This window comes from Onychomys torridus, chromosome 2, assembly GCF_903995425.1.
Source record: "Onychomys torridus chromosome 2, mOncTor1.1, whole genome shotgun sequence".
NCBI classification, from domain to species: Eukaryota; Metazoa; Chordata; class Mammalia; order Rodentia; family Cricetidae; genus Onychomys; species Onychomys torridus.
Genome location: NC_050444.1, coordinates 56,671,998 through 56,696,266, shown reverse-complemented (window position 1 = coordinate 56,696,266; position 24,269 = coordinate 56,671,998). Strand labels below are relative to the sequence as shown.

General features: G+C 39.5%; 1 protein-coding gene and 1 long non-coding RNA gene across 5 annotated transcripts in view; one reads left to right on the top strand and one right to left on the bottom strand.

Annotated features, from left to right (window-relative positions):
* Positions 1-19,910, top strand: part of Cfap206 (cilia and flagella associated protein 206) — a 40,922-nt gene extending 21,012 nt beyond the window's left edge. For all 3 annotated transcript variants that reach the window (XM_036177271.1, XM_036177270.1, XM_036177269.1), the window contains 2 exons: positions 15,803-15,946; positions 19,436-19,910. In XM_036177271.1, coding sequence (XP_036033164.1) covers positions 15,803-15,946; positions 19,436-19,666 — 375 coding nt within the window. In that variant the 3' untranslated portion in view covers positions 19,667-19,910. The remainder of the gene's footprint in view (positions 1-15,802; positions 15,947-19,435) is intronic.
* On the bottom strand, positions 10,098-22,023 carry LOC118577198. Of its 2 annotated transcripts, none has more exons than XR_004944179.1 (3): positions 21,996-22,023; positions 11,415-11,580; positions 10,098-10,515 (listed from the first exon to the last, which is right to left on the bottom strand). It is a non-coding gene; the product is annotated as an uncharacterized LOC118577198 (long non-coding RNA). The 2 variants fall into 2 exon arrangements; XR_004944178.1 differs by lacking the exon at positions 21,996-22,023 and adding an exon at positions 16,213-16,359.
* Positions 22,024-24,269: the final 2,246 nt, after the last annotated feature.

Below are 24,269 nucleotides of genomic sequence, written 5' to 3'. Positions count from 1 at the left end.
GCTCATATATTTAAGGTTTAAAAGAAGTTTTAAAATTACGTGTGTGTTGGAGGGTGTTGTGTATATGTGAGTTCAGTGACTGTGGAGTCCAGAAAAGGGTGTTAGATCCCCTGAAGCTGGACTTCCACACTCCTAACTGCTAAGCCATCCTTCCAGCCAGTTGATGGGTCCTCCCATTTCACTTAACATAAAGAAAACGGCCCACAGTCCAGTTGAGTGGCGACAGCCCCTCGCTGAAATTCCCTCCAGGTGGTTCTGGATGTCAAGTTGACGATCAACATTAACCACTACACTCAGACTTTCAGCGCTATGGCACCGTCATCTAATCTGTTCCTTATCCCCTACTGCTACAGAGCAGACTGTGAGCGGTTTCCTCTCTTGTGTAAGTCTTCCTCAACTCAGGCCATCCAGATGCAAAGGAGCCTCTGATTACTGCACTGGAACAGTAAAGACCCCATCTGCATCCTGAGTCATGGATTTTTCTCCTCCTTCCTGTTAAAGGTCAGGTGTTGTCTATCACCTGCAACCACCCACTACCGCCCCACCCCCTGCACACCTTTTGTCCATTTCTTCCCTTGAGTCCCCCCAGCTTTTTGAGCCCAGGAAGGGCTTCTTAGCACATATGCAACTCGTCTGTCCTCACCTTGCATCTGCCAGCTAGAAGAATGGAAAGCCAACACCCCATCTTCTTTTCCTCAGTTGACCCACCAAGAGGCTGATGTGGAGGATAACATCCACATATCAATGTCCCTCTGTAAATCCTTACCTCGGCACATTCTAACTAGACAGCTCAGCTTTGACTGCATGTCTCCACGCACACTTTAAAGGCCATGTAACAGCTACCACAGCCAGCTTATGATCTTGTCCCATACAAGGTACTTTCAGTGATGGCAATATATTAATTTTCTAGTCCATCAGCTATTTTGGGTGTTTCTTCATACTGGCATGGGGTGGAGCTGTTCATTAAGGAAGCATGCTGATCCATGCCATGTAGAGAAAGATGGCCACCTCAGAATCCTCCCTAAGGATGCTCTACTCTGAGACAGCTCAGCTTTGGTTGCAGGTAATTATATCTGTTGGAGAGTGCATACATTAGCCACTACAGCAAGGACATACACTATCTCATACCATTTGGGGAACTGTAGTCATATTGGATTTGTCTCTGGATTTCCCCCCTCAGAAGGATCGGCCTCAGTTGCATATCTCATCACCCTTCACAGGGTCCAGTTCACTTTCTCTTGTGTCAGACTGTATTCAGACATTGATTGTGTTGTATGAGTTTTCTGTGGGAGATGTGAATGAATGTCTTTATCCTATAGAGGGCACTAAAAGACTAAGGAAAATAGATCCCATCCATGTCTGTCTGGTTGAACCAGTGCATTTATTGGGGTTACCTACGGGAGCATGAGTGACTGAAAAAGCAGTTGCATTGCCGAAAAGCCCATTTCTGCATGGATGATAACCGGGGTAAGCTGTGTGCCTGGAACTTAGGTTCACTGGATTGTCTTGTCCCCCCAGCAAAAAAGCCCATTTCTGCATGGCTGATGACCCAGAAAAGCTGCATTCCCTGAACTTAGCTCCACTGGACAGTCTCCTCTTCTTAGCAATTAAGTACTGCTTTTATTGTATCTGGGGTGGGAGTCCTGCAAACCTTCTAACTGTATGGGCCTCCCAAGCTGTGGTGACTATTCTTGGTTGTCAACTTGACTATATCTGGAATGAACCACAGTACCGAAACGGAGGACGCACCTGTGGTCAGGATCTTGAGGCAAGAAGACAAGATGCCTTGGATCCAGATCTTGAGTCTGGAAGACACACACCTTTAATCCAGACCTGGAGATGAGAAAACACACCTTTAACCTGGACCAGACCTTCTGCTGGAAGCCTCTATGTGGCCAAGGGAAGGAAGGAGGGTTTGTTCTTTGCCTGCTAGCTGTTGCCTTGTCAGCACATCCATTTCTTCACTCTTTGGACCCTACTTCAGGAGTATAGAAGACCAGATGGGACACCCCGCCTTGTGGGACTGAGAAACTACTAGATTCTTGGACTTTCTGTTCACAACTAGCCATTGTTGGACTGCAGCCTGTAAGTCATTCCAATAAATTCCCATCTATATCTATATGTATATCTATATATCTATCTATCCATCTATATCTATATCTATATCGAGTTCTGTGACTCTCGAGAACCCTGACTAATACACAAACCTTGTAAGTTTCATTATCTTCCTATGTCTTAAGAGTTTCTCTCAAGGGAAAATGTCTTTAAGAGTTTCTCTCAAGGGGAAATGTCTCAGTTTGGAGGAAATAACTACACAACCAGTTCTCCCACGTAGTTTTGTTCCTCAGTTGATTAATCTATAGGTTCAAAATCTACAGAGAATGCGAACTGTAGATTTTGTTGTCTGCCTTTATTTTCAAATGTCTCCATGTAAGTTTGTTAATTTGTCAAGTCCCCAAAAAGTCTTTCTTGTTTTTAAATTGGAATTGCGTGAGCCCAAAGACATATTTTAGGAGAAGTTGTTTATGGTATCAAATATTTGCCCTGTAGTTATTCTGTTAATTGTGCCTTACTCAAACTTTGTGATTTGTAGAGGCATTTTATTCGTTCTATGAACTATAGTAGAAATAAGTTCTCATCAGATAGTGCTAAATAAGTCTTTAAAAAACTATCAGTTCACTTCAGCTAATACTAAAAGGCTAAAAAAAAAAGTTACACAAGGAGATACAACTTGCTCCTTTTTAATTAAAACTTCAATAATGGCTTCAAAAAGGACTTTCAAATAAAAAACACACATGGAAATTAACTATTTAAAGTCATTTTAATAACTAACTTTTTAGGATTTTTAAAAAAAAACCTCTGTGTGTGTATGTTTTTGCTCATATGCACACATGCACACACATGCATGTATACAGATGCCCATAGAGGCCAGAGTCATCAGTTCCCTGGAGTTGGAATTCTATGTGGTCCTGAGACACCTGCAATGGGAGCCAGGAATATGACAGCTAAGACACCTCTTCAGCCGTGCACCTAACTTCCTCTCGGAAAACATGTGCTAAAGGGGATAGACAAGGAATTTCCATGTTAAAGTGCAATAACTAAAACACCTGACCCTCAGCACCTACAACAAGAAAACAACCATTAACCAGTGTCACAGCTGCTTGCGTATGCCTCTCTAGTCTCCGTCTTTATTCTTCTCCAGCATTTAAGAATTGGTTGATATTCACCCCTCTGCTTTTTCTTCCCTTCCCCATTCATGTGTGTACCAGTAAACAGTGTGTTTCCCTGAAGTAACTAGCTTTTGTCCAGTTCTCTCTCTATTGGATTTATGGTTTGAATGTGGCCTGACCTCTGTCAGCTCATGTATCTGACCACTATAGTGACACTGTTTGGGAAGGTTCTAGAAACTTGAGGCGGTGAACCTCACTGGAGGAAGTGGGTTCCTAGGAGTGGACCTTAAGGGGTTTTAGATTTTATTTTTAAATTTAGAAATATTTTAATTATGTGCATGCGTGTCTCTCTGTGGGTATCTGCTCGTGAGGGCAACTGCTGGTAGAAGCCAGGAAAAAGTGCCAGGAGCTGTGAGCCACCACGTGGGTGCTGGGAAGGGAACCTGGGCCCTCTGCAGGAGCAGCAGTGCTCTGCAGGACTGAGCCCTCTCTCCAGCCCATGAGGTAGGCTCCTGTAGGGGCTCTCTATCCGCTTAGTCACTTACTTTTAAAACACTTCCTGTACTGGTGGTAACTTTATGTTGTCTTAATAAGTTGGGGAGTGTTCTGTCACTTTTTCGCTAAAACATCTTCACTGTACTTGGTTCTTTAATATCATGTAAAACACACATTATCAAATTCGGTTACAAGCCTTAAAGGAATTCTGGTTGAAATTGCCTTGTGTGTATACATAAGAGGACAGTTTTATGACCGTAATTTTCTGTACCCTGAACTTTAACATAGCCTTATAACTTTTCCTTAAAATGGCTCGTAAATATTTTCTTAAATTTATTTGCACGGACTTTCTTTTTTGGATGTTACTTTTAGATGCTGTGTATATTTTAGAATTGAATATTGATTTGTTTTCTTACATATGGAAATGAGCTTAATTTTATGTACTAGCTTTGTATTCAGAAACCTTATTAAACTCCCTTCAAATCATTATTTGAATTTAGCTGTGGGCAATTATAATATCTTCCAACAGTAGTAGTTACTGCTCTAATATTTATGCTTTTTACAAAGTAAATTACTACTTTATTTCACAGAGAATGCTAGTAGGCAGGGAACATCATGGTGAAGAAATGAATCAATTAGAGGACTAGAGATAAGTGCAGGGAGAAAGAAGTTTAAAATAGCCATACACAAAATGACTGGTTGCAGCCATTTTAAAAAAGAGGATTCAGTGCTCGGTGGGGGGGAATATCTTATTTCTGTTGTGAAAAGTATGTGTATGGAATAGAAACTGGTTTTAGTAACATCAGTAAGAACACATTCCCCAAATGAACAACTGGATTACAACTTTGGCAGCAATGTGATGTCCTGCATAGTTAGGCTGAGTCTAGCATCTAACGAAAGCAACAACAGCAACAAAACTTGTAGGAAAATTTGGGCGACGCCTGGGGAAACCTTGTATTGTGCATAAAACAAACTGACTCCATTTCACATATGTTGTAAAGCCTTATATAGAAGATTTTGTACATGTTTCCCATCGGGGTGGCAGAGAATAATTAAACACAAGAAACTATTCATGCAAGATAGCTAGCTCTTTGATACCACATACAAGTCAAAATGGGAACATTATTATACATTTAGGGGTTTCCATAACTACAAAGTATTGGTCATGGAGAGCATGGCCTCTGGCATCTGTAGAAAGTTCCTACCACACTCTTAATTTTGTTTCTATTCCTCTAAAAAAGAACCGTTTCAAAATCAACCTAGAGGAGATAGTGTTTATTTCAGCTCACAGTACCATGACTACAGTCTGTCATTGCAGAGAAGTCAAGGCTTCAGGAATTTAAAGCAGCCAGTCACATCATATCCATTGTAAAGGCCTGAGAAGGAATGCGTGTGTGTTGATACAAATCTCAACCTGAAGGGTGAGATTGTTCATATGAATGACCGTGTCCCAGGAATACAGATTCATGTTATCATACATTCCATGTTCCAATGCAGAAGCAATTTCATGAAGGTATTATAGTAACAGAACAAAGAAAATCAAGACAGACCCAAATTATCTTGGGTCATCTTTAACCTTCTTCATACCCATTTATTGCCCTCCTCTATTTGTGAGCTAACATTTTTGTGACCATTAATTAGGTGACACCTGTGGAATGCTCAGCTACCTATAGGCTAAGAGTGTCGTCAGTCTGAGGCCTGTAGCAGAGATATCTCCATTTTGCTGGAGTTGTAACATTTCTGACTCTTCACACACATTCAAGTGTGAGTCGTTAATCAGCTTCACCAGAAGGTCCAGCAGAAGGTCTAGAAACCTCCGGTCAGTTCCTCCTGTTGACCAAACATTATATTACTGACTGCACATTAGTGCCTTGTCCCTAGGAGCCCGTTCCCAGGGTCTGGGGTAGAGGGTGAATACTATGAGAAGAGCAGTTTTGAGGAGAGCGCTGGCAAAGCCACTATGGGAAAACTACTGTGTCACATCATTAAAATCAGCTAGTCGGGTGGGGGACTTAGCTCAGTGGTAGAGCGCTTGTCTAGCAAGTACAAGGCCCTGGGTTCGATCCTCAGCTCAAAAAAAAAAAATCAACTAGTCATTATTATTCCAATCTGTCTTTCCCCCCAATCCGTATCTGACAAAATATTAAGAGTAATATACCTGACATTAAAATAATCAGTAATAGTGTCTGGCCTAGTGAAATAAAGGTAATGGATCAAGAAAATAGACATTTCAAATAACTAATATTCTATGCATTAAAAACTAGATTGGGGTTGGGGATTTAACTCAGTGGTAGAGTGCTTGCCTAGCAAGCGCAAGGCCCTGGGTTCGATCCTCAGCTCCAAAAAAAAAAAAAAAAAAAAACCCCAAAAAACTAGATTGACTATATGTTTATGACTGTATTTAAAGTTACTTATGAATGGTTGTATTTATATTTGCAGTATTTAAACAAATCTTATCTTCTAACTTTAATTTATACTTTAGCCAGCTAGATCTTGTAATGTCACATTGAGTTGCTAGCTGTAATTCTTAGGAAAAATTGTCTTTCCATCTAAATTGCCTTAACTCTTATCTGTGGATACTAAGTTGATCTGTTTTATTGTTTTGTTATTACACTGTATTTAATGGGAAAGGGAACCATAAAACCATAATTGAAATTCAATAGCAATATAGTACTCCTTTAATTTTTTTTAACAAGATTGTCTTTTTTTCACACAGCAAATATTCCTAACAATGACAGAGATCAGATTAGTTAGAAATCAGAATATTACAGGCCTTGAAAGCATAACCAGATCTTACTTGTATTTTAATGGTTAAATAAGAAAATGGGGACTGGAGAGATGGCTAACCAGTTAAGAGCAGAGAGGACCCAAGTTTAGTTCCTAGAATGTAGCAGTCAGCTTAGACCTGCCAGTGATTCCAGCTCCAGCCCTCTCTCTGGCCACTGTGAGCACCTATACGTATGTGTATAGATATACACATAATTAAAAATAAAATGAACTTTTAAAGAAACACCAAAAATAAATAAATATGAAGAAAGTAGTAGATAATATTTTTTAAGAAATAGGAGTCACTTTAGTATTATTCATTTCCTTATTATTAGCAAAATACAAATATTTAATTTAAAAAATTCTGGCTGATTGAACTATAGGATCCTTAAATACTCATTTAATCAAGAAACATCAGCATGTAAGGAATAAAACATCATTAATGTTGTCACTAGAGATTGATTTTTTTTATATAGTTTTGGATAAGAAGAATTAATCCGAATCTTTGGACATTTTAGCTGGAGTAAATGCACTTAAAGCTACTGTGTTTGTTAAACACCTGGGCATACTATAGGGCCTTTTATGGTGTTTAATCTGTTGTATCTTAACATTTATAACATCGTATAAACTTTGCAATCAAATTGGTTGGACCCCATTAATAAATTATTCTTTTTCTTAATAAGAAGAAGTTTATTGCATCTTGCCTATAAGCACTTGAACTGAAAATATAGGTATCCCCCAAATGGTGGGGACTTTTTGTAAGACTTAAAATACATTTTTATCAGTTTAAAAACTAGATTTCTTTTATCCAATTAAACTGAGTAATAAGAAATGTTTTTACAAGAACTGAAAACATTTGAATTCTTTAAACATGAAAACTAGATTTCAGTAAGGTAGGATTTCGAGTAAGCAGTCATGACAAAACATGATGAATGGGGCCAGAGACAGGGCTCAGCAGTCAGGAGCACAGGATGCTGGCTGGAGGACCCTGACTGGACTCCCAGCACCTTCATGGTGGCTCACAACAGTCTGCAGCTCCAGCTCCAGGGGACCAAATGCCCTCCTCTGCCTCTATAGGCACATTCACACATGTGACATTCACTGACAAAGACAGACATAAAAACAGTATTTCTGGAAATGAAATAATGATTTTTTTATGTTACCCGTGACTATTACAAAAATGAAATAAAATTTTTAAATAATATTAAAATATCATTTTAATATTTTAAATAATTTTAAAATTTAATAATATTTTAAATAATTTTATTTAGAACCCGTTTTGGAAGGAAATCCTTATCAAAATATCAAGAATATATATGATGCTACATTTTATAGCTTAATGAAACCCTTATCTTATCCAATGAATGCAGCTATATAAACAAATAATATTTTAAGATTTTATGGAAGAAACAGACCCCAAGACACAGCTTTAATTTGTTTTTTGGTGTTCAGTGTACCCACATGAACTTTTACTTTTCTGTTACTGTGATAAAAACCCCATAACCAAAAGCAATTTAGAAAGAAAGCTAATTAGTCTTCGGCTTCCAGGGCGTCAGAGTCAGGAGAGCATGGCGGCAAACAGGAGGAACAGGACTCTGGTATCATTTTGTTGACATACAGGAAGGAGAGAGCATGCACTGGACCTGTGGTGGGGCTATAATCTCCCACAGCCTGTCTTCATGATGTGCTTCTTCCAGCAAACCTGCACCTCATAAAGGTTCCAACCTATGCTCCCAAACAGCACATCAGTGGGAGCCTTGGGGGACATTTCTCAGTTGATAAGGCATTGTGTATTTGTCAGGCTGTTTAATATATCACCCAAATATACTTATAAAATGTGCATTTTAATAGGGCATGCCAGTAATAAAAATAGTTTTAGCACATAATAAAAGCAAATGAAAAAAATAAAATAACTGAAGTGACCGCAGTACATATCTTTTGGGGTACAATGCATGAACACATTATCTAGACTCATATGACATAATACATGAACTCTAGGTGTACCTAGTCAAAAGGTAGAAAATTTATTTACCCTTTAAGTTGTAAGAAACTATAGCGGCATTGATGATCCAAAGGTGAAATGGTTCCTGTTAAAGCTTAAATAGCATAGTGAATGTATCTTTGCTGATGAAAAAGCCTTTTTTGCTAGGAACACATTCCAGCACTTAGGAGGCAGAAGCATGTAGATCTCTACAATTCTGAGGCCAGCCTGGTCTACAAAGCAAGACTTTGTCACAAACAAACAATAAAGAAGAAAGACAGTATCTCTCCTTTCTCCTTCTTCTTCTTCTTCTTCTTCTTCTTCTTCTTCTTCTTCTTCTTCCTCTTCTTCTTCCTCTTCCTCTTCCTCCTCTTTTTGAGACAGGATCTCATTATGTAAACCAGGATGGCCTCAAATTCAAAGAGATCTACCTGTGTCTACCTACTGAATGCTGGGATTAACGGTATGCACTACCATATCCAGCTGAAGAAAAGTTTTTTTAAATGTTACTTTAGGTCAAAGCTTTTACTCTTTTAACTTATAGTGAGGCTAAATTATATTTCTAATGCTTGCTTATGTACTAAAAGAAAAGGGAAGAAGTATAATTTCTTAGGTCAGGCAACATCCTACTGGCCCAGCATCAATCTGGAATTTAGTTCCCCTCCTAGATCTGGCAGTGCTGGTCTGTCTCTTACCTTGGATTAGGAACACATGTCTGTCCTGTACAGCCCTTTACCTAGGATTCTGTCATTATGTATACTCAGGTGGCTGTTTTTCCCTCTAGGTAAACCTAGGGCCCCAAGGACAAGAAATGTTTCTGTCTAGTGTAGAGTTTAAAGATAGCAATACACAACAGCTGTTTTTTTTTAAAACCTCTTATAAAGTGAGAACATTCAGAGTTTAAAATTATCTATTATGATCATCTATGTAAGTCAGCCCCTTCCTCAGAATATCACAGAGAATGGAAGCTGGCTGAGCTCCCATGACTAAGCTATTAGCTTTACAGAAAGAAAGCAGAGAAGCATAGAGCATGTTTAAGACTTCCAGTTAAAAGAAAGTATAGAAGAAATTATTCTTCATGTGTTGCTTTGGATCCAGAATGTCCTGCTTTGGATAAGTAGTTTCATCCTTGTGTTTGGGGGTAGTTTCTTGGAGCCAAGAGAATGGCTTAGAACATCTGGGGTATCAGCCCCTTTATAGTAATGTCTCCCTCAAGAAAAGCTGTGTCCTGTTTGATCTCACCCAGGATTGGGGTATAGACGAGTCTAGAATGATCAAACTTAGTCTCTGGCCATAAAAACAGAAACAAAAGAACCTAAGGTAACATGCAGGCTGTGCTTAGCATTGTACACAAGCCAAGTGACAGATGGGGGAAACTGGTTAACAGTGTTTCATGATGGGTCTCAGCATGTTCCTCCAGAACTGTAAAGGGTGAGGGAGCAAAGACCAGCTCCACATAGTCATCTTACCTGTGGAGTTCCTCAACTCAGGACAAATTAGGATTCGTGGCTTTGACACAATTTTAATTTACTTTCTAGTGTTGTGATAAAACACTGACCAAAAACAATTTTGGGAGGAAAGTGTTTATTTGGCTCACTCCCATCATCAGAAAAGCTGGGGCAGGAACTCAGGTAGAGTCCATGGAGGAATGCAGCTTACTGGCTTGTTACCCAGGACTTGCTTAGCTTGCTTTCTTATACGATTTATGATCATCTGCCCGGGGGTGGCACCACCCACACCAATCATTACAAGAAAATGTCCATTGACTTTCCTACAGGCCAATCTGATGGTGGCATTTGTTCCATTGAGGCCCCCTCTTTCCAGATGGCTCTAGCTTATGTCAAGTTGACAAAAGCCAGTACAGATGCTAAAAAGAAATTCTGGACTAATTGGTATAATAAAGATACTTTAATACAGGCTTAAGCGCAGGGGTTTAAGGAGTGCTACTTAAGGAGGAAGGTAAGTATCCAAGTGTGAATATAGACTTCCCAAGGGAAAGTACCCTTTACAAAAAAGAATTTTTAATGTAGCAGGGAATACCTTTTCTCTGCTTGTTATCTTAAAATAGGCCACGACAACCTTTTCCGTTGACATAGATTTACTCTGTTAGGAGATAAAGGAGACAAGAGATAAGATCAGAGAAAGGGAGTTGTTCTCAGAATTTGTCTCTAGTTCAGATTTAATCTCAATCTTTTAAATTAAAAAATTAATACCTCTTCTTAACACATAGTTTTCTGAAGCTCTTACTAATTTTTGTAAATTAAGAATCTTATTGTCAGCTAAAAAAAAAAAAGAAAGAAGAATCTTATAATTTTTAGGTGATTTTTATATTCCAATTCAAGCAGGCTGCCTATTTGTGATTTTCTAAATTTTTTTTATTGCCTTTGACTTTTAGTTAAGTGAACAAAAACTAATTTAAAGATAACTATCCCTTATAAAGGGAAACATAAGTCAACTTACCTATAGTTATATTTTCTCATTTTTTTTTACACTTGAAAGTTGAGTTATATACTAATCAAATATAAAACCAACAGAGAACCAAATATCAATTGGGGTTCCTCCCCCAAACTTTCTTCCTTTAGATTAGATATGGAAGGGGGCAACTGCTAGCAAGCTTAACAAACCAAATACCTTTAGAAGTCTAAAAGCAAATAAACGACAACAACAACAAAAACCATGTCAGACAAACAAAATAGATACCTTAAACCAAACACTTGGAAAGTAAATTAGAAAAAAAGCAGTATTTATCTGCCAAACAGGATCTGTAAGCATCCAGTTTAGAATAAACAAATGAGCCCTCAAACAAACCAAGAAAGATGGGAGAGGACCAAGAAAGAGCTCTCCAAAATCCACCTGAGGACATACTGCAAGAAGGTTTGGACACAGAGGTCCAAATTGCCAGTGCCTGGCAACCAGCAAGCGACCCCTTCAGTGAAAAGTGGTCCGCTCTGGGGATACTAAACTCTGGCACCATAGTTGTTGACACAAACCAGAACTCTTACCTCCAAGGGGATAGGAGATAGTTTATCTTGAAGCCAAATATGAATGACCATGGTCTAGGAATACAGATTTAGGCTACCCCAAATTCCATGTTCCAATGTGGAGGCAGTTTCAGGAGGATGGAGCAGGAACAGTTGGGGTCCATTCTGAGATCTGGTGAAGCTGGAGCTATGGAGCAAGTGACAAAGAGGCAGTCAGGCTGCGGGAAGTCGTGATCCAGAGTCTTTATTCTTAGCCATATCATACTGTTAAACAGCTTTGATCACAAAATATATAATGTGTAAGATACCAATCTGCTAATGCCTTTTATTCTACTGGACAAAGAGCAGCTGTTTAGATGTCACTAATTGGACCTTTCCCCCCCAAGATAAATGTGAAGAACATGACATGTGGTCAAGGAAATACCTGTTGGAATGTGAAGACAGTATTCTGCCCAAACTGTGCAAACATCCTCTTGTTTTTAGGGGGGCCTGGCACGTGCATTGTCCTGGTCTGACATCAGCTCAGCAGATCTCCTTCACTTAATTTTAAAACTGAGAATTAATAAAATGTCCCAGCTTTTTTAGTGGAGGTAAAAGCTGGGCTGGAAACAAAGAGAACAAAGGCAAAAGACGCACCCCAATCATTGCCCAGCTAGGGAATAGAGCAGGTGGTAGGCATGGTATGGGCGCGTTATGTGAGCCTGTATTTATCCTACACGTCATTGTTTTTCTTCTTGCTAACACTGACGAGTAGCCTTAGTACAGAACCGATTAGGAGTAGTTAAAGCAGGTGCCATTGTCTTCCTGGAGCACCTTTTCATTTCATGATGTGGGTTGTTACAGGATATCCCCCGCCCCCACTCCCTGCAGGTTTTGTTGGGTTAAAAGTCCCCTGTTATATCACTTGCTGAGATGATATAAAATTGCTTTTATATATGTTGAGAGATGATTCAGCTTTTACTCCATAATCTTCCTGTATCTTGATTACTATATGTTAATTTACTTATGAGATTAAACAATTTTACCTAAGACTGAGCTAACTTTGCCGAGTTTTATTATATTTAATATATATTCCTATAACTAATTTAATATTAAGGTGTTTTTCAGGAACAGTATTCTACTTTTTTTTTTTGTATCAGATTGAATGAGTTACTTTCCTAGGTATTTATTCAACTTATTTTCACGAAGGTTTTGTGATCATTTTTTCATAACTCGTTTAATCTCTATATGATCTATTGCCCCCAGTTCATTTTGGTTGGTTTTGGTTTTGAGCACTGGTCTCACTCGGTAGCCTTGGCTGTCCTGGAAATTGCTATGTAAAACAGGCTAGCCTTGAACTCACAGAGATGTGTCCTGTCTCTGTCCCCCAAATGCTGGGATTAGAGATGTGTGTCACCATGCCCAGCCTCTTCTGTCACCCTTGGTGTTAGTTTGCATTCTCTTGTGACAGGGTCCCATGTAGCCCATGCTTCCCGGAACCCACAGTCCTCTTGCCTACCCTCCATCACGCTGCTTTGTAATTCCACATATTCCTTCCTTTAGCCTCTCTCTGTCTGTTTTGATTCGTCTTGCCAGGTCCTGTATTAATGTAGTTATTTATTTTTACTTTCATTAGACCGTTTTCTCAGTCATTTCCTGTTCCACACTGTTTCCGTTTCCCATCCCACGCTGCAATCTCTCTCACTTCCCCTCATGTCCTTCCTTTATTTTGTTCTATTTGTTTTCCGGCTTCCTTTGATAACCGCCTGACTCATTAACTTTTGTGCTTTAGGAATGTATCAACCGCACTGATTCAGTTATAGCCGTGCTTTTAAACACAGCCATGCTCCTCACAGTCCTAAGTATTTCCCAGTGCCCCCAGCAGCTTTGTTAAAGCTGTTCCTTGGCTTGCTCACGTAGGACAATCTTCATTTTAATTCCAGTTTATTATTTGTATCTACTTTTACTTGCGCTTCCACGTGACATTTAAAAACGTACATTTCCTCCTTACAAACGTGTGTATGAGTCTTTCAGATGTAGAAAGGCTGTGTAAAGGAGCTGGAGAGACGGCTCAGCAGTGAGGAGCACTTACTGCTTGCTCTTGCAGGGGGCTTGGGTTTGGTTCTCAGCACCTGCATCCGTCAACTCAGTATGGCATTAGCTCCAGTTTCTCCAACATCCTCTTCTCCCCTCCTTGGGTACTGCACTCATGCAATGCTCAATGAGGTGTATTACACACACACACACACACACACACACACACACACACACACCCCTACCTAAAAATATAAACAAATCTTTTTAAAAGTGTGTAAATATATATGTACTTATGTATGTATAATTTATAGTGTATTTATATATTTAATTTTCAAGTTATGATAATTATCATAAAAAGCTTAAAGCTCTTTGTGGCCCTAAATTGATATGTTTGTTTTTGAAGTTATCATCAAATTAATTTTCTCAAGTCAGTGGATCTCAAAATTTTGAGTTGTAGATTCCCTGGATCTCAGTTCTTTTTTGTGACTAAGACTGTTATCTTAAGTTTAACATAAATGAGATCTATTTTACAAAATTCTAATTTAGAAAAATATACGGCAGGAACCAATTGTTCAAAAAACCTGTGAGAGGAAAATTTTAATAAATACGTTCACATAAATTAGAAAATATGTCATTCACCATTTTACTCTGAATTTTGAGATCTTATTATTATTATTTTTTTTTTTGAGACAGGGTTTCTCTGTGTAGTTTTGGTGCCTGTCCTAGATCTCGCTCTGTAGACCAGGCTGGCCTCGAACTCACAGAGATCTGCCTGGCTCTGTCTCCTGAGTGCTGGGATTAAAGGCATGCACCACCACCGCCGCCTCCACCACCCAGCAAGATCTTAATTTTTAATCTTGTCCTGGCATTCAAAATATACACAGTTGTTTTTATTGTTATTTGTCTGTTTTATCCTTTTACTACTAACTCTCAGCCATAACTTCTCAAAGTCAGAAAACAGTGAGTTAATATCCTGGTTCCAGACTTATTCTACCTGCCCAGATCTTCTTTTGTTAAAAGATAATTTTTTAAATGGGTACAATCATGATTCTCATTAAAGACATAAACATGAGTATATGTTAAAGAATACAATCAATTCATCAGTCAGCGAGGGAGTCATAGATTTACCACCAGGTTAGGAGTGGTGGCACACTCCTGGGATCCGGAACTCAGGAGGCCAAAGCTGGAGGAACGCAAGCTTGAAGTCAGCCTGGGTGGCAGGATGTGGCCTTGTGTTAAACCCCTCCTCACCCAAAGGAGGAAGAATCCTAACAGACACATTCATGTATTTGAAATATTCAAATAAATACACAAATAAAGATACACACATTTGTTTTCCCACAGAGGGAAAGAGCAGATAGACAGACTTTACATGTGTATAGACAAAAACTATTTGTCCTTACTCTGTTAGTTGCAGCTCAGAGATATGAGATGGCCAAAGACAGTAGAGGTCAGACTCGGGTCACCAGAGAGGTGTAAGGTGGCCAAAGACAGTAGAGGTCAGACGCGGGTCACCAGAGAGGTGTGTGTTCTGGAGACAATGCATAGGTTTCTATTGAGACATAATTGTTCTCTGTGCCCCTGGGCTTGGCTTTTTCCTTTGTGCTTATTTACTCCACAGCTGTTCTTCAGTGACCTTCAGTTACTTATGGAAGTGGGGTTTTCTCCCTCTGTCTTCCTTACTGTATTATTTAATTACCATTTACTTCTATTGTACAATAGTGTTAATTATCTTTTCATTATGCTTTTCCCTACCCCTCTCCCCAAACTGTAAGAAATTATAATCTGCACTCAGTGGTATTGATCACCTTAGTTATGAGAAGTTACAGTCTTTACCCTCGTCTTTACTATGATGTGAATTCCCCTCTAACTATCTCTAACACCACCAAACACAGCATAATCAATTGTTCTTTAGTCTGTAATTGCTAATACTTCATATCGGGTGTTCTTGGAGAAAACCAGTATATTCAAACAAAGATAAACAACAAAGCAATCTGTTATGGATGCATAGTTCAAGTTCAAAACACATCCTAAGGAGGGTTAAATAGGTGGGATTTATACCTAATATTTAATTACTAGTTATAATTTCTATTTCCACTTACACTACCAGTTGTGAAGAGTTGGAAAAGACATTTGACTATTTGCTAATGAGCGGCTCTTTTCCCTTCCAAAATACCTTCCCACATTAATTTCACAAAGTCTGAATAAAGCCAGACATGCAGGAACACAATTGCATTTGGCTTGCTGATTACAAGCTTTCCTTTGCTGGCATTTACAAGTATATTCTATGTTCCAAAAATATTTTGCCAATCTTTTGGCAGTTTTAGCTAAATAATTTCAGTTCTCTATATATAATGTTTATAAGTACTAATTACAAATTTCCATTTCTTTAGATGAGAGATGTTGACAAGCATTATATAAAACCAATTACAAAGTGTGAAAACGGCACACAGACAGATACGCACATCTTGCCACCAACTACTGTGAGGTCATACGAGTGGAATGAGTGGGAGTTAAGAAGACAAGCCATAAAACTGGTTTGTAACAGTACTTTCTAAGTTGTCCAGAGGTGGGGAATCTTGATGTTGTTATCCACACAGTTGGTAAGTGAATTGTTTATATAAAAGTCATAAGTTCTACACAGGTCTCTGCTGACACAAAAGTAATTAGCATAATTAATAACTTGCCAGCTTCATGTATTGTAAGGCCGTCTTTTCATTTCAACCTGAACAGAAATATGGAAGCATGAACCCACTTTCTAGTAACACCAGCCAGCTACTAAACAATGATGGTTACTACTTACTTCGTAGATTGAAAACCATGTTCTGGGCTGAAGACATGACTAAGTGGTTAAGAGCACTTGACATTTTTTTCAGAGGATCTAGGTTCATTTCCAGGCACCCACTTGGGCAGCTGAAGTTGCCAGCTCCAGGGGATCTGACACTCTCTTCTGGCCTTTGCAAGCTAGATGCATACACATAAATAAAAACAGAACACATCTTAAATATACAAGAGCACCTTTTCTCCAGCTCTGGTGGTATAAACATGTTCTTCCAGCTACTCAGAAGTCTGAGACCTGCCTAGGTTGAAGAGGGAGTTCATGGGCAGCATGAACCTATGCCAAAGATTGTGTGTGTGTGTGTGTGTGTGTGTGTGTTGTGTGTGTATGTGTGTGTTGTGTGTGTGTATGTGTGTGTTGTGTGTGTGTATGTGTGTGTGTTGTGTGTGTATGTGTGTGTGTTGTGTGTGTATGTATGTGTGTTGTGTGTGTATGTGTGTGTATGTATTGTGTGTGTTGTGTGTGTATGTGTGTGTGTTGTGTGTGTATGTGTGTGTATGTGTGTGTGTGTGTATGTGTATGTGTGTTGTGTGTATATGTGTGTGTGTTGTGTGTGTGTGTGCATGTGCATGCATGTGTGTGTGTGTTGTATATTAAAAGACTGCACATATAGCACTTGCCTAGCAGCCCCAAGTTAAACTTCTGCACTAGAAAATGAAAAACAACAGCAACAGCACACTCTGTTCCTCTCATCTTTTTTAAACCTTTTTGGTCAAATCATAGCTATTGTAGCATCCCTGCCCTCTTTAGGATTAGTTTTTGCTATGCAGCCCAGGCTAGACTGGAATTCAACATGCTCCTGCCCTAACCTCAGCCTCCTGAGTGCTGGGATTACAATTATGTGCCCTGTTCCCCCCACTTCTGTTAGACACTGTGCTTTCTCATCCTGTGAGTTCTGGGTGACTTTGATCATACCAGGTGCTGACCCTTAAAGTCTGTCTTTGACGCTCTCGTCCATGCCCTGCTCAGTAGAATTCCCCACTTGCCTCTTTTTTCCTCTGTTTCTTATCATTTAAGACACAGATGTTTAATGCGTTAGTATCATTTACTATACCAGATGCCTTTGCTGAATAACAAGGTAGGGGGAGATAAGTAAGTTATTTACTAATTACTTTTTTCATAGCAACCTCAGAATACCCAACAAAAACAAAGGACGGAGGATTTATAGCATATATCTGATAAAAAATCATTTATGCCAGTAGCCTTAATGTATTTAGCCACCATTCTACTGAAATCATGTGTGAAGGAAACAATAGTTACTCAGTAAGAACAAAAAGCTTGCCTGGCAACCTTAAAGTGCAGGCAAGGGGAACAGTGGAGGTGGTTGCCCAGGAGGGAAAGCCTCTTGTCACACAAGCCTGAAGATGTGAGCTTGGGTGCCCCAAATCTACATAAACATAAACGTTGGACTCGGTGGCACAAACAGCTGCAACCCAGTGTGCCTACTTGAAATGGGAGGTGGAGCCATGAAACTTACCAGAAGCTAACTGGCTGACGCAGCAGCAAAGATAATAATGAGGAACTTCTCATCAACCAACATTTGGTTATTACTCAGAGAGGGAATAATACATTTAGAGTTTATTGAGCACTTGAAGATCTTTTAATGCCCAAGGTGGGTTGAACAGAAAGAAGATGGGGATTTAAATAAGATCAGATAGGAAAGCACCAGTTTGGTGGGACAGCAATAATGCAAAGGATACAAAGACTCTTCAGGCCTCACTGCATCGACGCTTACTGTTGACAAGTTAATGCACCTTTCAGAATGTCTTGTAATGGACAATGTAAGAACTGGTGCCGGTTGTTGTGGTGCACACAGGTAGGATTTGCTGAAGGAGATGGAGGCAGGAAGATCACGAGTTCAAGGCCAGCCTGGGCTACACATTAGAAATAAAGAAAAAGAAAGAGAGAGAGAGAGAGAGAGAGAGAGAGAGAGAGAGAGAGAGAGAGAGAGAAGAAAGAAAAAGAAAGGAAGAAAGAAAGAAAGGAAGGAAGGAAGGAAGGAAGGAAGAAAGAAAGAAAGAAAGAAAGAAAGAAGAGGAAGAAAGAAAAAGAACTTGTTTGACTTGAGGTAGGGGTACAAGTCAGTGGCAGAGCACTTGTCTAGCATGTGGGAGGCCCTGAGTTCTAACTCTAGCACAAAAATGTTTGCTTATGTAACAAGTCTCTTGGAATAGTAAAATTATGCTTCCAGAAATAATGAAAAGATAAAGTCTTATTAATGTAGACTATACGCTGGGCATTTATAAATAGCCTGTGCAATCTATTTAAACTCATGCCTACTAGTTATCTATAAAGAGAGTAAACACAATTAAAATTGTATAACCTGAAAACGGATTTTTATATTAAAGCATAAGGTGAAGCTCATTTTAAAAATTCACCATAAATCATAAATTTTTCACTGACAAGCCAAAACTACTATGATTTAAAAAAAAAAAAAACAACCCCCAAACCAAAGTTCTATGAATCTTAAAGTTTAATATTAAGGCAATCATAAGGTCACTTAAAGTCATAACTGAGGTCATTGCAACTCAATATTGGGCACTTTTCTTTAGGCTCATTTTCAGCATTTCACATGTTTTCCTACTTCATAAGAATTCTTAATTTCTTATTCTCTTCTTGATTTATTATTATTATTTTTTTAGCATTCCAATGTTGTACAGAAAAAAAAAATGAGATATTTGGTCCATCAAGATAATTCAAGCTGGGCGGTGGTGGCACACGCCTTTAATCCAAGCACTCGGGAGGCAGAGCCAGGCAGATCTCTGTGAGTTCGAGGCCAGCCTGGTCTACCAAGCGAGATCGAGGAAAGGCACAAAGCTACACAGAGAAACCCTGTCTCGAAAAACCAAAAAAAAAAAAAAAAAAAAAAAAGATAATTCTGAAAGTTGCCACGTAAGCTGCTAAGTTCAGTCCCCAGAACCTTCCACCAAAGGAGAGCATTAGCACCAGGAGCTTCCCTCTGACCCCACATGCACACTGTGGCATGCACACGCCCGCAACCATAGCACATACATCCTCATACTCATCATACTCACCACTATCATCATCATCACTACCATAGAAAACGTAATGTTCATTTGTAGAATGGGAAAATAATAGGCAAATATTAACCAAATGCCTGATAATTTCTTACATCATTTATTTTTTTAGAGAAACATTAATCCCAGTTTTCTCTCTTTCTACATAGGCTAATTTACGCCAGAAAATGACTCGCTCCATCCAAACTGACCTTAGTCACATGAGAAGAGAAAACTCCTCACAGGTGTACCCTTTGAAAGATGTTAGCACCCAGTCCAAGAGAGACGGCAACAGTGGGGTGCCCAGGCCCCAGATTTTTATAGCTGGTCTGCGTGGGGGACAAACCAAAACAACCTATGGGGTAAAGGTAAACTTAACCAGAGCAGTGGATGAAACCTAGGGATGGAATTTTAGAGGAAGCTGCTCCTGAAAATTAAGTATGGAACAGAGTTCAAAGTACCATATGTGCACATAGTTAATTTTGTGGCGGTGACACCGCCATGGGTTGTGTGAATGTATACTAGAGCCCCATATCTTACCTGACTGCTAGAAAGATCTAAAAGCAATTTCTGTAGCATATTTCTCATTCTATTAAAAATGACAAATAAAACTCTGTCCATTTATTTGCCTTATCTTTTAGAAAAAGTTTAACAGCATTTAGATTGAAACTGTAATGCCAGTTAGATTAACTATAAGATGATTATCTCTGAAATAGAGGCTACTTCTACAATCCTACAAAATGTTAAACATTGCCATTTATTCTAAATACTTTCTGCTCATTAGCTATTCAATGTTGACATAGATTTCTATATAATGAGCCTTACTATCTGGAGCAATTAAAGCCAACATCCACACTGCACCTTTTAAAACCTGGAGATTTGATATTTATACCTGAATTTCAGGCTCCTTGAGAAAAAAAAATCAGACTATCTGGTAACAGTGGCTGGCATTCCAGCTTGATCCTTTCAGGTTCTCTACTGTCTAATGGAAAGCTTGTGACATAGAGCCTTCCCACTTCGGACTCCTCCTCAGCCTTATTTGGCCCATAAACTGCTGTGTTTGGGTTTCTGTGAATTACTACACTTTAGGGTATAGTTGTATTACTCTCATGTACTTCTAATACCAACTAATGGATAAGAAAGTTCCCAGGTGAAAGGAACTAGCAGAGGAACTAGAAAGGGGAATCATTTATATTCAGCACATGTATTTTTGTCTGCATAGGTGATTATTTTCTTTGTGGATGGAGAGGGCATATGGCTCAGTGGGTGGAATACTTGTCTGGCATTCACAAGGCCTTGGGTTCAGTCCCCACCATTGCATAAACTGTACATTGTGGCACACAGATGTAATCTAGTATTTGGACAGTGGAGGCAGGAAAGATCACAAATTCAAGGTTGTGACTGGACACATAGCAAACATGTGACCAACAAAGAATATGAGACCGTGTCCTAGAAAAAATAAAAGCCTTGGTCTTTGCTGGCCTCTCTGATTGGTGTTTTTAGTTGTGCTCCTAGCTAGGGGGCAGGTGGTGACACTCAGGAGTCATGCCCCGGTGGGTTTGATGGAGCCCATTTCACTGTTTGCCAACGAGTAGAAACTATATAATTCTTTTATAATATAGTAATATAATATCCACCATGTTATGGAAATACTGAGCTTCCCTTGGTAGATGTCACAATGATTCATGCTTAAACAGAAGTAGACATAATCGGGATCAAGGAAAATACTGCAGCTCACCAGTTACAATCAGAAATATCATCTTTAAGAATGAGATCAATAGCTGCTTGACACCTTGAATAATCACTAATACATGTGACTTTGTGCTTCATGTGTTAAAGACTGCTGCCTTTTACAGGGGTGTAAGTAAAGCTAGGTATATGTGTAATATACTAGAATATTTTCCACTAAGTCTTCAAATAATGCAGAGTGGAAAGTAAAAAATAACTCAGACTATAAGTGTCTGCTTCAACTCTAATTTAGTTGGTACAATAAACACAAATAAAGACAGCTACCAAGTTAAGAAATATTTCTGCTAAGGATAGGAAAGTGTAAGAACAACTGTGTTTGAGTATCTTCTAACTTACTGAATAACTGTTTTATACAGTTGCTCACTGTTAGAGAATTTGATGCTTAAGTTACATCAGTAAGCATGGGATACTCTATCCTTTCAATGGAATCTCTAAGTCACTTTGGTACAGAGGAACAGCATCAATTTCCAACAGAGGCATAAAGGCTTCATTTAAGAGGCCCCTGAATACAACATTCCCCCTCTGCAGTGATTAGGTATGACTTGTTGTGTGACAGGTATTTCCTGGAGACATACATACCATGTCTACTAACCCCACGAAGAGAGTCCATAGCAGACTATAGTAACAATTGCAGCAGTAACCTATTTGGTGACCCTATGAATATCTAGGGGTTGCTAACAAGAATATGAGTGAGGGGATACTCACAAGGCACAGGGACAACTCGAAAACAACTGCATCTCACCACTGAAAAGCCCACCCCAGCATGACTCATGAAAGCTGCAACCTTGGAGATATTTGCCCAGCTCACAGACCTCTCAACCGTCTGAGCATTTCCTCTCCCTGCCATTGGGCTGGTCAGGCCTCCTACCCAAGCCTGTTGTTTACTCCTTTTTGTACATTTGGGGAAGGATCCTTATTGGTGAAATTATTAAGGCCACTCCACGTAGTTAAAAGGGAGGTTTATTTTGTGGGGTAACTTACAAATGAAGGGGTAGGTTGCAGGCAAAGGTAAAGGGTAGTCCGGCGGTGTTCTCTGGAGAACTCTGCTCAGTCCACCTCTAGTGTCCCGCGTCCCGGAACCAAGAGCCCACCTCCTCCTGCTCCTCGGTCCTCCGCTCCTTCCTCTGCCCCGCCTTGTGGGCGTGATCATTACTGAAGCCTCAATGGGGGTTGAAACTTCCAGGCCAATGCTGGAATGGCTACCCACTACAGATCCTGGAGAATATTTCCCTTTTCTGTTCTGCCAGATATGTGACCTTTTATTTACCTCCTGAGTCTCATGAAAGCAAGCTCTCCCTACCCCTAATGTTTCAATTTAAAGGAAAGTGCTCTACAACAACACTCTACCTATAATCTTGTTCAGTCTACAAAAAATCCTGGGAATGCCACATAAGCTTATCCTTCCTTAAAATAATGTAAATATGCCCTTTCATTTGCTTCTAGAGACTTCTCATGATTCCTGTGGAGTTCATGTTTTCTCATTAGCATGGGCCAATAAACTAGACTTGAACTGTGTAGTGAGTCTTTTTCTGTCCCACCTGCCAGCTCCCGAAAAACAACACAGAGACTTATTATTAATTATGAAAGCTTGGCCTTTAGCTTAGGCTTGTTTTTAACTAGCTCTTATAACTTAAATTAACCTATATTTGTATTAATCTATGTTCTACCGCATGGCTTTTACCTCTTTCCCATTCTGTGTGTCCCACTTTTTCCACATTTCTCTTGCTCCTCTCTTCTCCTTCCTAGAGTCCTCTCTGCCCCTGAAAGTCCAACCTATACCTCTTGGCCGTTTAGCTCTTTATTAAATCAATCAGAAGGTGCCTTGGCAAAGGCATATCTTCACAGTTTACAAAAGATTATTCCACAACAATACTCTGGGTTTACAGGCTTGCCCCTAAGGGTCTTGCGCTAATTGAGTTAGGGGTATTAGGTTCATGTAAATGGAATAGAATGTCTTTTGGGCAATGAACAAGACAGGATTCAGGCTGGGCTGTGGTGCATGCCTTTAATCCCAGCACTCAGGAGGCAGAGGAAGGTAGGTCTCTGAGTTTGAGGTCAGCCTGGTCTACAGAGTGAGTGCCAGGACAGCCAGTGCTACACAGAGAAACCCTGTCTTGAAAAAGAAAAACACAAAGCTGTAGTTATAAAACAAGAAGTATATGATAAGACTATTTCAATTTTTTTTTTTTTTTTTTTTTTTTTGGAGCTGAGGATTGAACCCAGGGCCTTGTGCTTGCTAGGCAAGCACTCTGCCACTGAGCTAAATCCCCAACCCCCTATTTCAATCTTTAAAATACAAGTTTTGAGTTTATTTAACTGTGTGCTCAAATACATGTAGAATAAGGAACTGAATAATTCCACCAGTATGAACTAAACCAATCTCAGGAAAAGGTGATTAGCATCAGTGTGCACACATACAGCGAAGTAAAAGCCAAGTAATACGATTCCAAAAATAGATAAGTGAAATGTCAAACTCTACAGTCAATGTTGGGGCTGAGAATGTGGTAGCTTCATTCTAGCACGCACGAGTCCTAACTCCTTTTTAAAAAAAGTCTGTCTGGAGGCACCTACATCATAATATATGATAAGGAATAAAGTTTTCCAGTCAAGAGGTGAGATGTATTTATATATATGTTCACTACCTATAGTCTCGTTTATAACAGTACCCTACAACTCTCCAAAGAGGATTTTCGGGACAAATTACGGTACTAAAGGTGGAAGCTATTGGCTATCTCAGAATCTCATATCCCTATTACTGTAAGGACTGATGCTATTTCTATAGTTTTAAAAGTATCTTTTTCTGTGTGCTTGACACAGCGTCTCACTAGGTGGCCCAGACTGACCCTGGGATGCAGATTTCTCCTGTCTAGGCCTCTCAAATGCTGGGATTTCAGGCATGTGGCACCTACCCCACATCAATACACATAACTTAAACACAAGTCATTTCACCGCGGGGTTGTTTTCTAATAACACCCTCTAATCACAGTGACCATTATAGTGGTTGAAGTGCTGTTATTACACCTAGTATTTCCGAGCCCTTTCGTTGTCCTAAGATCCTGTTACCATGTCAGGCTAGCCCGTGACGGTACGGACGATGAAGAGACAGACACAAAACTGCCAAGCGGTATAGAACGTATACTAAATTTATCCAAGAGGCCATACACGGGAGGCTGTGATGGAGGTGAAAGTTACAAAAGTCCAGTTCTCGGAGCTTCTCTACCGGGCTTCACACAAACGCAGAGCCAAGAGCCTTTC